This window comes from Arvicola amphibius, chromosome 4, assembly GCF_903992535.2.
Source record: "Arvicola amphibius chromosome 4, mArvAmp1.2, whole genome shotgun sequence".
Lineage (NCBI taxonomy): Eukaryota > Metazoa > Chordata > Mammalia > Rodentia > Cricetidae > Arvicola > Arvicola amphibius.
In genome coordinates, this window is record NC_052050.1 from 92,333,749 (window position 1) to 92,348,671 (window position 14,923).

A 14,923-nucleotide genomic window follows, 5' to 3' on the forward strand; every position below is an offset into this window, starting at 1 on the left:
GCACCAGATATATGTTCTCCATGGACTGTTTTGGCCACACACATGCACATCTACAAGAAGGGTGCCACTCTAAACATCAGGGGAACAAGCACTTTTCAGACAGGAATGCTGCATAAACACCTACTGTTTCAAAACCAGAGCCTACGGTGTCACCTAGCAAGCTGCTAGCATTGTTGTAAACATGTTCAAGGCAAGCTTGCCAAGAGAATGACTGTGCATACCAAACATATTAAGCTTTCTGAGAGCTTACACAGCTTCCTGACAGGGGTGAAGGAAAATGGCCAGGAAAAAAAGGAAGCCAAAGAGAAAGGCACCTAGGCTGAATTGAACTGCTGGCCTATTGCACCCAGAGAAGTAAAGACTATCAGGAAGAGCCTGAGCTGCCAGGGCCTGTTGAGCTCCCTGAGTTGGCCAACTACCCTCTCTTGTCCCCTCTGTTGTTTAAAAGTCAGTGGCCCTGAGTATTTGAGGCCCTGATGGACACTCCTAGTCAGGCTTAAAGTGCACAAAAACAAATGAAAGCCCTAGACTGTATGTATGTGTGTGTGTATGTATATATGTGTATATATATACACACATATATATGTATGTATGCATATATATATATATATTTTCCCCCCAGGCTGGGCAGTGGTGGTGCACATCTTTAATCCCAGCACTCAGGAGGCAGAGGTAGTTGGATCTCTGTGAGTTTGAGGCCAGCATGGTCTACAGAGTGAGTTCCAGGACAGCTAAGGCTACACTGAGAAACCCTGTCTCAAAAAACAAATAAACAAAAAAATCAAAACCAACCAACCAAACAAACAAAAATTCCAAGTCAGGCCAGCAAGATAGCTAAGTAGGTAAGGGCACTTTCTGCCAAGCCTGACGACCTGAGTGTGATCCCAGGACCCACATGACAGAAGGAAGGAATCCACTGACCACTACATGAGTACTATCGAGCATGCACAAAACAAATAAATAAATGTAAGAAAAAAATTAAGTGCAAGGTCACCCTCAGCTACATATGTGAGGCCCTGTCATGGAAACAAGAGCTAAAGTTCTGCATAGCACTCTCTGACCTGTGCCACACAGGTGCAGGCCAAGTGCAGTGGAAGTGGACGGACAAGGGTGTCAAAGCAAAAACAGACCAAAGCGGGCACCCATGCCCAGTATCTGGAAGACTTAAAAATTATCAGCAAACTTTAATTAACTCCCAAAGTTAATCTGGTCCAAAGAATCATCTGAATATACTTCTAGGAAACAACACTGAAAGAACTCCTCTCACTAGTGATCCAGAGTGGGGCCTGTCACAGCTCGCACCTCAAGTCTTCCGGCGGCAAATATGTGTAGTGATATTTCAATTGTATTTTAATAAGCAAGAGTAAAACAGCCACACTGGTCAGCCTTATAGACCAGACAGTGGTAACACACACCTTTAATCCCAGCACTAGAGAGGAATATAAAACAGGAGGAGACAGCTCTCAGTCTCAGTCTCTTTCTGAAATTCTTGGAGGCAGGATCACCACTTTGGTCTGAGGTAGAGGTAAGAGCCAATGGCTGGCTGCTTTGTTTTTCTGACCTTCAGGCTGAACTCCAGTATCTGTCTCCAGGTTTTACCATTCGTGCTACAGTCATAGGCCTTGGGTGTGGCACGGCAGCTGCTCTGCAGACCCTGGCTAGCTTGGAGAGTGCGCACACATCTTACCTCTTTTTCAGAGTACAGGGAACGGGCCACAATGTCCAAAAGTTTCTTTGTTTCTGCCTGGAACTCATGTTTAGAGACAGAACCTGGTAATGAATCATAGATACAATCAATAAAATTGCATCTTCATTTTGTGGAAGAACATGCTACTATGTAGCTTTTGAAAGGATGTTTAAGGTTCCGAGCAATGACTAAGAGAAGTGGACACATAACAGACTCTCTCAGAATAAAGGACATGGAGCAACTCTGTGGGAACTAAGTAAGGGTCCAATAAGGGGGGAGGCCGGTTCCCAGAGTATGTGGTTGGGAATTTCAAGTTAGCCTCAACTACCAGGTTCTACAGTATATTCTCCAAAAGAATGTGTTCTAATAAATTACTCAAAAAGCAAAATTATAAGAAAGCCTCACTTGTCAACATCAACAGTTCTGTCCGTGTTTCCATCAAAAGCCAGAGGTGAAGCCCCCAGGCCTTGAAGATGGCCCTCGGGCCTGAAAAGAGCCTTCCTGCCCTACATCAGTGATTACTACCAGATGTGTCATTCAGTGCCCATTGGCAGCTTCTCCAGGTGTCCACCAGAGGGGGCCAGCCACATCAGGTGAAAGTCAGGAGCTGCAGGAGTTGAGATAGTGAACTGGTCCCAGGAGAGCCAAGTCTCTAGGCTTACCCTGCACAGCCTCGGTGCTGCTGATGATGGAGTGCAGGATCTCCTCCTTCTTGTCCTCGGCTGCATGTGTGCTGTATAACTGTCCTGCAGAGATCCTTGAAGTCAGGCTTTGTGTGGAGCCTGTAAACTGGACTGTGGTCCTCTGAAGGTGCAGAACTGGCTTTCCTGAAAAGACAATTGTGAAAAATGGATGGGAATTTTATTGTAAGGTGATGCCCTAGCTCACTCACACTGTGCCTGTAGTGGAGCCATCCCATCCTTACGAATGGAGGCACAGTTGCCGGAGCAGGTAGTCACAGTGGCTTTCCCTCTGACTGTCAAATGCAATTTACCCAAAGGCACCTGGTTGGTCTATGTTTAGTTAGGAAGAGACTCAGAATTGCTTTTGTAACTTCCTGGCAAGCCTGGTGGGCTTTGAAACCTCTAGCATAGAACTAGATGTTAGGTGTCTCCATTTGGTGGGATCAGCCACAAAAACCTAGCAGACACTGTACTTCAGCCAGAGGCATGGACCTGGTCTCTATTGCTCAGCAGCCAAGGGCCAAAGGTCAGTAGACATCCACCAAGTACAAGTACTGTAAGTCCTCAAGACAGTGTGGACTGAAAGGACCAAGACTCCTGCCAGCTACTGCTCACCCTTAATTCTAATACAAGTAAGAATAAAGAACATCCAGAAATGAATAGTTTTTAAAAACAAATATATCTGAGCCAGTGAGATGGCTCAGCAGGTAAAGATGCCTGCAACCAAGGCTGGTGACCTGAATTCAATCCCTAGAGCCTACATGATGGAAGGAGAGAACCAAGTCCTGAAAGCTATGTTCTGACCTCAACACACGTGACATGGCACACAAATGCCCAAACATGCAAATAGAAATGTAACTATCTTTTTTACTGTTTTAAATAATGACTACAAGTGTCTGTGTGGGGGTCTCTGAAACACCATGGTGGGCAGAGTAAAAATCCGTGAGGGGCAAGAAGGAAATCCGGTTCAACATGACTCAGTAGCAGGTGTTGGTTCAAACTTCTAGAGTCTGACCGTGGCAGTCTATTGCAGACACAGTTAAGTACAGTAGTTGGGGAAGGTCTCTTTCTGCAACAATCCCTTGTGCACAGCGAGGCATAATCACATCAAAACCTTTCTCAAAGCACATGTCACTTTTCCCATGGAGGTGTGTTCTCGAGACAGGCTGCATGGGTTACCTTTGAGCCTTGGGAAGGATCTGGTGTGGTCTGTCATACAGACAGTATAGTGGTATATTCATCTCTGGTCCTGGTTATGGCAGTAGGGGGAAGCCCCTTGCCATACAGATAACAGAAAGGTCACCTAAACAGCCACCTCCGGTCCTGCTGGTGGGATCTTAGTATGACCTGGCTGTGCAGACAGTGCAGACCACAGGGCTACTGACCTCAATTCCAGTCTTCTGTGTGGAAAAGCAGGTTATACATCTTTTCCTTTGAAAAGACAGCCCCACATGTTTAACATTCTGAGTTTCCCTAGTGCTCCCAACATCTGTGTATGAGTTATGTGCACATGAGTGTATGTTCCCAGAGGCCCTCTGGAGCTGCTACAGGTAGGTGTGCTAAGAAGTGAACTCAAGTCCTTTGCAAGAGCAGTAAACACCCTTAACTGCTGAACCATCTCTAAATACATATCTTAGAGCCATAGTAACATAAACAAGCTACTATGCCAATAGACACAGTGAAGCACAGCAGCCAGGGAGCTCACACATCATTGGAAGATGTGACCAGTGAGGTTGTGCATGAGAACTTCACTTAGTGTGGTAGGTCCAATGAAATAATCCCATAGGCTCAAGAGACTGGCACTATTGGGAGATGCAGTTTTGTTGGAGAAAGTGTGTCACTGGGGGTAGGCTTTGAGGTCTTAGAAGCTCAAGCCAGGTCAAGTGTGTCTCATTTCCCCCACTGTCTGATGATTCAGATGTAGGACTCTCAGCTAGCTCTCCAGCACCATGCCTGCCTAGGTGCCACCATGCTTCCCACCACGATGACAATGGACTAAACCTCTGAACTGTAAGCCAGACCCAATTAAATGTTTTCCTTTATAAGAGTTGCTGTGGTCATGGTGTCTCTTCACAGAGAAGAGAAATCCTAACTAAGACGCTCACGAAGAATGGGCTTTGCTTTGCTGGATCCTTCCTTGAAGAATCTCTACAGAGATGTAATGCTGGAAACCTGTAAGAACCTCATTGCTATAAGCCACAGACAGGAAGATCACAGTATTGAAAAACACTGTCAAAGACATGGAAGGTATATCACCTGTCACTCAGGATACAGACCATGTAAGCATAAGGGAATAAGGAAAGAAACAGTGAACCTCTCTCCTACAATGGTTAGAAGCAGCAGTCCCCCTGTGAGTAGACTTGGTAAACGTGATATGAGTTTATAACTAATTAGTTTTCCAGCATGATTTTAAAAATGGTTTTGAAAGCCGGGCAGTGGTGGCGCACACCTTTAATCCCAGCACTCGGGAGGCAGAGGCAGGCAGATCTCTGAGTTCGAGGCCAGCCTGGTCTACAAGAGCTAGCTCCAGGACAGGCTCTAGAAACTACAGGGAAACCCGTCTCGAAAAAAACCAAAAAAAAAAAAAAAAATGGTTTTGAAGATGACCATAATGTGTAAAGCCCTTACCAGAAATGCCATTTTTACTGCAGGTTACAAAGCTAACCTCACAAGGGTTGCACACACATGCTCAGCTTGGTAAATCTACTCACCAGTTCGAGCTGCCAAGTCTGAAACTGTCCTGGGTACAGACTGACATCAAGCACACGAACACACTGTGAATGAGTCTGGGTTCTCAAAGTTGGCAGCAGGAAGAGGGAAGGGCGAAGACCCACAGTGCTGCCCTGGAGTGCAGAAACCATACGACCATGAGAGATAGATCCCTTGTTTGTAGAGCAGTGTGCACCTGTGTGAGTGCATTTCCTAACCTGTCTACTGACTGACAGAGAGAGCCACCCTGGGAGCAACAATCACTACTAGGCTAGGAGGGCCTTCTTAACTGTCTAGCAGTCACTCCTGAAAGCTCCTTTCTTAGGAACGTATCAGTCTTGGGCAAACTGGAATTACTCTGCCATCCCCAAATAAAAGAAAAAAGTGCTCTGTGTGATGGGCACACAGTGAGCCTGGAACTTTGTGGTGCCAGACAGTGACGAAGGACTCAGCAACCTGAAGGTTCTTTCAGTGATAGAACCTTGGGATGATCTGAGCAAAAACAGTAACAGTGACTACTACAGACTTCAGTCTAGCAAATACTAATACGTTCTTTAATGTACAGGGAGAAGGGACAACCGGATATATATATGAAACTGCCACGGAACAACAGAAAACAAATAGAAAAAGCACACTCATATCTGTGGTGGACAGAAATTACTGACAGATGTCAAAAAACAACTACACAATATTCGCACATCCTGAAAAACCATTTACTGATTTCAAAGAGAAAGTCAGTAATTTTACTGGGGTGCAGGGAAGGCTAGGTTCCTTTAGTTAAGTAACTCCCACATAAGAGACTTGCCAACATCATGGTGTATCACACCATCCTTCCTCTGGTATCTTTTTGCCAAAACTGCATCTCTATCTAATAATAAGAAAATGTTAGACAATCCCTAAACTGACAGACATCCTAGAAGATCACTGGCTGGAATTCTAGACAGACAGATTGACTGACTGACTGAAGGGACCTCAGAGATAACAGAAGGCAGAGGAGATACAACCAAAATCAGGAATACAGGATCAAGAGTTCAAGGAACAGCCTGAGCTACATGAGATCCTTTCTTAAAAAGATTTGAGGGGGCTAGCAAGATTTAATGTGTAGTGTTTACCACAGAAGCCAGGAGACCTGAGTTAGACCCCTGCAGCCCACATAAAAATGGAAGAAAACTGCTCTCTCAAAAGCTGTCCTCTGCACACATACTTAAGTGGTACATGGGTGCAATACAAGCATTTAGAGCTAAGGCAGGAGGACAGCCTGGGCTACATTAGGGAAACAGTCAAGCTCTTTCTGTCTGCACCTTGTAGATAAGATGTGAACTGATCTCAGCTGTTGCTCCAGCCCCATGTATGCCTGCACCATGCTCCCCACCATGACATTGAGATACCAACCCTTTGTAACTGAGTCAGAAATTTGTTTATCACCTCTGTGAAGGGAACCAACGGACAGCTGAACAGACTTCCTACTCCTAGTGAGGATGACATGGTGATACCCACAGGTAAGAAAAACCAGAACTAAGAAAAAAGGTTCATCCAGCAGTGGTAATTTGACAGACAGTAATAAGTGTATGGTAGAAGAGAGGCCATGTCTTTATTCCGAAGATAAAAGCAGAGGACAAAGTACACAGTACAGATGAGATGAAATGTTCTGCCATCATAGGGCCAGCTGTGAAGGACTGTGCAAACCTGTGGCCCAGAATTATACCCAACCCAAACAGTACTGCATGATTTTCCTGTGTATTTTGTAAAATATATCTATTAAGAAGTCTTTTCAAAAAAAAAAAAAAAAAAAACGGGAGGGAGGCAGATCTGATTACAGGTTAGCTGAACTTTCTGTGACTTGAAGAATAAACCAACAACTCAATATAATATCTGAACAAGACACTAAACAACACCATCTGCACAATATTGGCCTCCTCTGCCTACTGTTCACAGTAATCTTTTCCACTATGAATTTCGTATGGTACTCATTTAAAATTAATGTTGTGTGCTGGTTTTGGACATTCTTTTTATTAATTTAATATATAATTTATCTCACTAAATCACAACAGGGACAAGCTTTCATTTCCTAGTAACAATTTCTTATAAGCCAAAGCATTTACGATAAAAGCAGATTTTTCTTCAGCCTGAGAATATAAACCCAACAGTCACTATGTTCCAACAGAAGCAGGTTTAGGTCCAGGGGCATAGGGTGCCCTGTAGAGGTTTTTCAGACTAGCTTTCAAGAGGAAAAAAAAAGTCACCCCGACCACAGAAGCCACTCAAGTAAGCTCCACACGAGCTGTGGGCTTCCACTTCAGAAAGGCTGCCCCAGCTTTCCTCCAGATCTGCCACTGTCCTTACTAGCGCTCCACTTCATAATGCACCTCAGAGGCGAACAGTGTTGTAAGTTGTGGGATATATTGCTGTTTTTCGGGAGTTACAAATCTCAATCATTAAATCGCGATGGCACAGGTGAGGTAGTTGTCGACGGAGTGCCACTTCCTATCTGGCTGAGTTGTATCCTACCATGACAAGTTTATTATAGATGACAACCGCGAATTGAGGACAAACCGAAGACAGAATTCAGCAGGGAGCTATAGAGAAACAATCAATCAATTAACAGCAGGGGTCCTGGAGGCTGATACAACATCAAAGCAGACTGAAATCGGAGCTTTAATGAAGTAGCGAAATCGCCAATAGAAAAATGTATACTAAGTAAATGTTTCTCCCCCTACGACAGACAGACCCAGGGAGAATCCTAGTCGGTGAAAGGAGCACCAAATTTTGCAGATTAGCTTCCATGAGACCCCTGGAGTCAGCCTTTGTGAACGGACGGGGACAACTAGCCAAGGCTGAGGTGTTTGCAGAACATTATGCAAGGATACAAAGAAGAAATCTTAGAGAAGATACCCAATCCAGCCTTAAACAAAAGTGTCTTCTATAGTGAGTTCCTTTAATATTCTTGATGGTGCTGGTGGACCAATTCAGGGCCTAATGCAAACCAAGCATCAAACTTTATGACTGAGTTACACACTGGCCCTTAGGGCGCTGTTTTGTTTTGTTTTTCTCAGACATACTCAAATGTTGGAGAAGATTACTATGGAATAGGCAGTTTTGGTATGAGGATACATACAATGACAAAAAGTATTCTGAGCACTAGGCACGTTGGTGCACGCCTTTAATCCACCACTCTGGGAGGCAGAGGCAGACAGATATGAGTTTGTGGCCAGCCTGGTCTGTGTGTAGCAAGTTCCAAGGCCAGCCACAACAACACAGTGAAATCCTGCCTCAAAATTAAACAAACAAATTTAGATACAACTTGGCAAATCAGGGTAACAAAAAAGGCACTCAAGAAACATCAATTCTAAAACTGATACATGTTCCTAAACATTAAACATTCCTTCAACCTTTACCAACTTGTAACAGTTTTGATGAGCGCTACGGAACTCAGTAGCCGAAGGAAGCCGATATATGTTAACGTGAGAAGTTGTGGACGGAATGTTGAAAGCTTGAAGATTCTTCAGCACAATTCATATTGGGCTTGGCCCTTTATTTAAATAGTTGTAAATACATATACCTTATATATGTGTGTAACGCTAACCACCGTCACCGTTACTCGAGTGGGGGGGTGGGAAAACACAGATTAAGGTCCCCCCCCCCCCATTCCTTGTTGTATCTCTAATTGCAGGCCTTAGGAATGCAGGAACCAACCACTGGGAGTTCACTGAACTGAAGTCCGGGGTGACCACTGTTTTTGTTCACAGCTCTACTACTCAGGGCTTGAGCTCTGCGGGAATTAAGCGTGTGCACGGCTGTGTGCAACGAACGCGTGAACTTGGGTCCTGATTGCGGAACCCAATCAGGAACGCCAAGGACTGACCAGACCAGGCTGGGGGAGCCCGCGATTCGTCTCTCTAGAAGCGACCGCACTTCCCTGTCCCAGCGCGGCAGCCCCGGCGCTGTGCGGCCTCCCACAGTCAAGAGAGCGCACGGCCTCGAACGCCGCCTCTGGGCTCTCGCGCCGCGCTCACCTCGCCGGACGCCCGCCAGCGCCGGAGCCCGCAGTGTAGATCTGCAGCCCGCGGCCCCACAGCAGCGCAGCCCGCAGCTCGCGCGCCATGGCCTCCTGTCCCAGCGCCGCAAACAGCCACGAGTGACGAGGGAGGCCTTCCGCGGGGGCGGCGCAGTGACGTCACTGCGAGCGACGGGCTCGGGCTGCCCAAGGCTCTGCCTGTGCGGGAATGTGAACGGAGCAAAACCCCAGCGCTGGGGCCTGAGGATTGGACTTTTTGACCTTGGATGACAGTGACTAGGGCGTGAAAATGTGTGGAGGTTTTGTTCCCGGAGCCGCAGCTGCGCTGGGCGGGAGCACCCCCATTCTCCGAGACTGGAGTGTGGATCCAGGGGACCTACCCACCCATGTGCTTCTATGGCGTTTGGGCCACTGGAAGAATCTCCTACACAGCAATGCAAAAAAGCTTGTGACAAAGAGATTTTAGGTTTGACTGTTCCCAAAACGTGAAGTCAGTAACCAACACCTCCAGAATTGGACTTACCCCGTTTATTGTGACTTTCTCCTTACGGGAAGTTTGGGGATCCAGGCCATAAACGTGGTCTGGATCCAACTCTCCAGCCACTTCGTAAACAGATTGCTTGTCCTAATCTCAAAGCAAGACCCAGATGGCTCCTTTGTAACAGGTTCTCACTTTCTAAATATATTTTGCTATGATCAAATTTTACAAAAATATTAAAAGTTAAAAAACGTTAACGTGGTTGCTTAGCTTGCTGCCAGACACGAATCCCAACTGCTGGAATATACACACCACACAAAACCAGTTACTTAAGATTTGTAAAGTCAGGAGGTGGTGGCACATGCCTTTAATCCCAGCCCTTGGGAGGCAGAGACAGGGGGATCTCTCAGTTCGAGGCCAGTCTGGTCTACAAAGCAAGTTCCAGGACAGCTAGGACGGTTACAGAAAAACTCTTGTCTTGGGGTGGGGGTGGGGTAACCGCTCCTGACAGACTTTAAAGGTCGGCATAGGGTCATGTTTAGGAAAGTTCCAGGTTGAATATGTCAAGGATAGCTCTTCCATGCTTGATTTTATAGATGGAAAAATAGAAAAAGAATGGACAGATCCAGGAGGCTGGAGGATTGACTCGGTCTTTAAGTGCTTGATGCCCTGATATCCCCAAAATTTGCTGGCCAACCAATCTACCAAAATCTGTTAGCCCCAGGTTCACGGAAAAGACTTTCAAAATGTAAGGTGGAAAGGAGCAGTAAGACATTATTTCACTGTGCACCTCATAACTATTCCCTTCCCCCCAGTTCTGCTTTATGGCCCACATCCTCCATAACCAATCCCACCCTTCGTTGTTAAGAGTCCTACCATGCCCTTTCCTGGATCCTTAGTTTCTAGCTTCTGCCTTTGCCCACAGGCCCTGTATCACCTACCCTACCCTGCCTACGTCCCATTTATGTCACCAAACAGAATAGCTTCCCTGGAGAATTGAGAGGCCTCACATTTCATTCTGTTTTATCCCTTTAACTCTCCATTCTGGAATCACCTCTTCTGTCAGAGCTGACAGAGGCATCTATGGAACACTAGATCTGGCTTGGGGAAAAAGTTTTAGAAAGGGTTGAAGTGGAATTTGACAAAGGAAGAGGAACCTGGGTTTTGTAGTTAAGGATGGGGGATGTAGGTTCTGCCATTGTAAACCAACCCTAGGTCTCCTGTGAGAATTTTTGACCTACGTATCTACCAACGGGCCAGGAACAGAAAATGGCTTCCCAACAAAACTCCCAGGGCCTTCTGTACACTCCAGCCCAAGCTAGAGGGTTGACAAACAGGGGGTCTACTTCAAACACCACCTGACATTTACCCCTTGCTGTCTAGGCCCACTTTCCAGCTTGGGACATTTAGAATTTCTTTGAATGCTCACTCCAGGAAGGAACATGGAAAGTTGTCTTGTCTTAGTGGCCCATATCTGAGCCAACATCTGAGGAGTCCTGGGCAGTATCAGCAGGCGGGGAAAAAACCCCGAAGAGATGACAGGAACTCAATTCTGTGGCTACTAAGCTCACCAGACTCCCTCTGAATTGTTTAGTGAAAAGTGTACTGTTAAGATTTCTAACAAATCCTCTACAAACTGGTGTGAACATGGTGAAAGCAGTGTTTTAGACAATTTACATCAGCAGCAGACCCATTCACCAAAACTCATTTGGGTTTGCTTTTAGTTTGGGTTCTGGACCATTCCCTCAGGATGTTATCACTGCTCCCCACCCTGCACCTAGAATGAATAACCAACGCATGTAAAGCACCCACTACCTATCAGGCTCCTGTGCATTGTCAGTCCTAGATGGGCAGACTTATTCCTACATTCCCCAAGCTTGCTACAGTGTCTGAACATAGGACTGCCTCCCAGAACACTGTCCTGTATTTCCTGGCATCACAGTGGCTACCAAACACACAATCACCTTGATGACAAGTGTTTCCTTCTGTTATAAACACCACTTATTTTGTCATGCAGCACTAAATTAAATGTTGATTCAAATGTGACCTCTCCTTTTTTGAGACAGGTCTCTATGTAGCTAGGGAGCTGTCCTTTAATTCCCTATGTGGTCTCTGGGTTTGAGGTCTTCCTCATTCCTCTAGCTCTAGCTTTTCTGGGATTAAATGCATGAACTACCATGCCCAGCTGTCCCATTTAATAGAAATTAAAAGGCAGTTTACATGTCTTTACCCCAACAGTGCAGAACAGCACATCATCTGCATTCAGTCCTTAAATGCTAGTTTGAAGAGCCTCAAATGCATGCAGGGCTGACACCTGGCATCTCCAGTAGTTTAGTGACTAGCAGTTGAGCTAATGCTAAGGGGATCATTAGCCAATCGGAACCACCTTTGAATCCAAGCAGTTTTACCAGCTTTTATTATAAACACCAGCACATTTCAAGTCCCTCTTTTGATCACAAATATAGGACTTTTTTCTTCTCCTCTTAAGTATACAGCATGAGACACAGTGTCTGGGCACTCCAGCTCTTACAGAAATTTTTCTTAGGACAAACTTAGGGATATTATCCACAGCCCACATCCTCAGCCACATCCTTGACATCCAGATGGACAACGGCACAGGATGCAGACTCCTTGCCAAGTGCCACCTTCTTAGGTGGGCGGAGAGCAGCTCTTCTGAGGCTCCAGTTCCTCTTCTTGTTTGAACACATGGCTTGGGGCTTCCCAATTGGCAGCAAGGGAATTCTGAAGAGAGCCGAGAATGTGCAAGGACCCATCAAGCTGAGCAAAGGACGGAGCATCACCTCTGGAGGACTTGGGACAGGGCTTAGTTGGGGATGTTAGATGATGGTCTATTCCTTACCTGGTCTTATCCACAGTATTAAAATTCAAGATTCAAAATTCTACATTCAAAACTCCAATCTTGAAAGGCTTCCTCAAATTTAATTTCCAAGTATCATGAATTTGAAAATACTTCTGTGAACTTAAAAGGCCAAAAGGAAGGCTATTTGGGGTCATGATTTCTAAATTTAGCTGCCCCACCCCCATCTAGACCACTCTTGTTGGAAGACAGGTATTTTTTTTAAGGTCCCTGGGAGCAGCAAGGCTAGGGGTTTAGTTCCCCTGTCAGTGGCCCTCCTCTTAGATGTGACATTTACAGTATTCAGGAGCCACCAACCCCTGCTCAGAAAGGACACCTGTTACTGGACTTCACAAGCCAGTAAGGCCATGAAGTAGCAGCCCCCAGGGTGGCATCAGACCTGCAAAGCCCTAATGAGCCACATGGGGCTGGCTGATGGAGGTAACCTCCCTGTTTAACTTTTGGGGAGGGGAGGTCAGGAACCACCTCAAGTCCCTGGAGCACCCTTTGCATTGATTGTGGGATCTGGGTAGAGAAAGGGGGGCTGTCTGAAAAGGGGGGGCAGGAGCCCTCCCCACAGGGGCAGCTGGCCAACAAGGAGGAGGACAGGAAGAGTAGGCTAGAGGCAAAGTGCTGTTTCTGACCCAGTGGTGATTGTCCCTCGTGGCATGGGTGACATTCACCTGTGAGTACTGAATATGCAAGGCAATGCTGAGCTGCCTCCTCACTCTCTGCACAGGGTGCCCCCCTCTCACCTGGTGGCTACAAGCCTGGGACACTTCCCAGCTGCCACCCATACTGCAACTATGACTGCAGCCCCGACCTCTCCACTCTGAGCGAACAATCAGAACCATGTCTTACAAAGAACAGACTCCAAAAATATATATAAATAAATAAAAACCTTAAACATTCTTACAGGGATCTTAAAGAACAGAATACATGTTAAAAACTTCAGTAATTTATATCAATTTTAAGCGATACTTTATATACAATGGGGAAAAAAACACATGCATAGTCCAAATACAATGTTGAAAAACAGCATTTTCATAACAAAAAAACCCCCGAACACTAAGTGTTAATACCATGTACATGAATTCAAGAAGGACCACCCCTTTTTGTCTGTTGCACACAGTTTATTTAACAATATGATATAAGAAATGAGTTGGTACGTTACCATTCTATACAGTGATTGAATCTTCTTGAATTTCTTATTTATAGTAATTATAGCGCTTGCATGATTTACACTAGAATTGCTTTTCCTCATTTCAAGTTTCACATAGAAGAAAGAAAAGAATGCTTCTTCTCTATTAACATTAGCATGGTCTAAGAGAGTGATCATCCCTATTTTTGTCTAAAACCAGTTTTATCAGAGAAACAAAGCAACAATTTCTACATCTGCAAGACAAGAGGTTGGCTTAAGCCAGCATGTATAGATAAATGTGTGTGGGTGTGTACATGTGTGCACGCCGGAGTCAATTCCTATCGTCCAGGGGTAATACTTGGAGATGCCCACAGAGTTCACTATAGAAAAAAAATCTTCCCGCAACATCAGCTCGTTATCGGGACACATTATAAGATGCATTATTTCTGGAACCAGTTTCTGAGTATTATTTTTCTTTTCACTTTTAAACATAAATGTTTAAGTCTTGAAAATACAAATAAAAAATATGAATATAATGAACTTGTTTTTCCCATTAAAAAAAGGCATGAGTCACCAGCAATGACAAAAGAATCCAACAACCCCCCACCCCCCGAAACAAAACAGAAAAAAAAGAGAGAAAAAAAGCCAAGAGAGAAAGAGAGAGACTGACCAGATATTTAAATCAACTGGTTTTTAACAAAAAATATATTCTTTGTATTGTTTCTTTAAACATCAATACACCCTTCCATGCTTGGGAGTCACAGTCCCATCTAGGCTTAATAAAAAGAGCCCAGATGCCTGGATTTTCAGTACAAAAAGTCCAAGAACATGAAAGGGGAAGGGGGAAAAAAAAAAAAACAAAAAATGAAAATAATAAAATAAAATCCCCAAAACAAAAAACAAACACCCAATGCTCTCATAATGCTACAAACCCTCCACAAACTTTTCTAGTGGTCTCCCGTGGTATCACCAACCAGGGACAGTTCACTGGGACAGCGCACTCCTGTTGGGGGTATTCAGCTGGGGGAGCATTGCACTCTGTTCAGGGTTCCCCAGGTGTCCCTGATCCATGGAGCTGGCCATGGTGACTGCAAGTCCGGGGTGGGGGGAACCAGTCTGGGGTGAAACATGGTGTGGTGAAGGCTGGGGCTGTATCCGTGGTGACGGGCTGGAATGTGGAGGTTGGGATTGGGGCCGTGGAGACTGGACAGGGGCTGGAGACCGCACCTGGTTACTAAGGGATGTGGCGATCTGCTGGCCGGGGAGATGTGAGGCCTGTGGCTGTCCTGAGAGCATATGCTGCTGGGGGCTCATGGGGTTCGGCTGGCCTGGGGACCCAATCTGCTGTTTCAT

General features: G+C 45.5%; 2 protein-coding genes across 2 annotated transcripts in view; both read right to left on the reverse strand.

Annotated features, from left to right (window-relative positions):
• Positions 1–9,181, reverse strand: part of Trap1 (TNF receptor associated protein 1) — a 32,134-nt gene extending 22,953 nt beyond the window's left edge. Inside the window, 4 exon segments of the mRNA XM_038327407.1 lie at positions 1,688–1,770; positions 2,350–2,514; positions 9,093–9,132; positions 9,134–9,181. Coding sequence (XP_038183335.1) covers positions 1,688–1,770; positions 2,350–2,514; positions 9,093–9,132; positions 9,134–9,181 — 336 coding nt within the window.
• A 4,134-nt stretch (positions 9,182–13,315) lies between these two features.
• The window catches only part of LOC119811558 (CREB binding protein), a 134,317-nt gene continuing 132,709 nt past the window's right edge, over positions 13,316–14,923 (reverse strand). The window contains 3 exon segments of the mRNA XM_038325474.1: positions 13,316–14,523; positions 14,526–14,559; positions 14,561–14,923. Of these exon segments, the coding sequence (XP_038181402.1) occupies positions 14,495–14,523; positions 14,526–14,559; positions 14,561–14,923 (426 nt within the window). The 3' untranslated portion in view covers positions 13,316–14,494.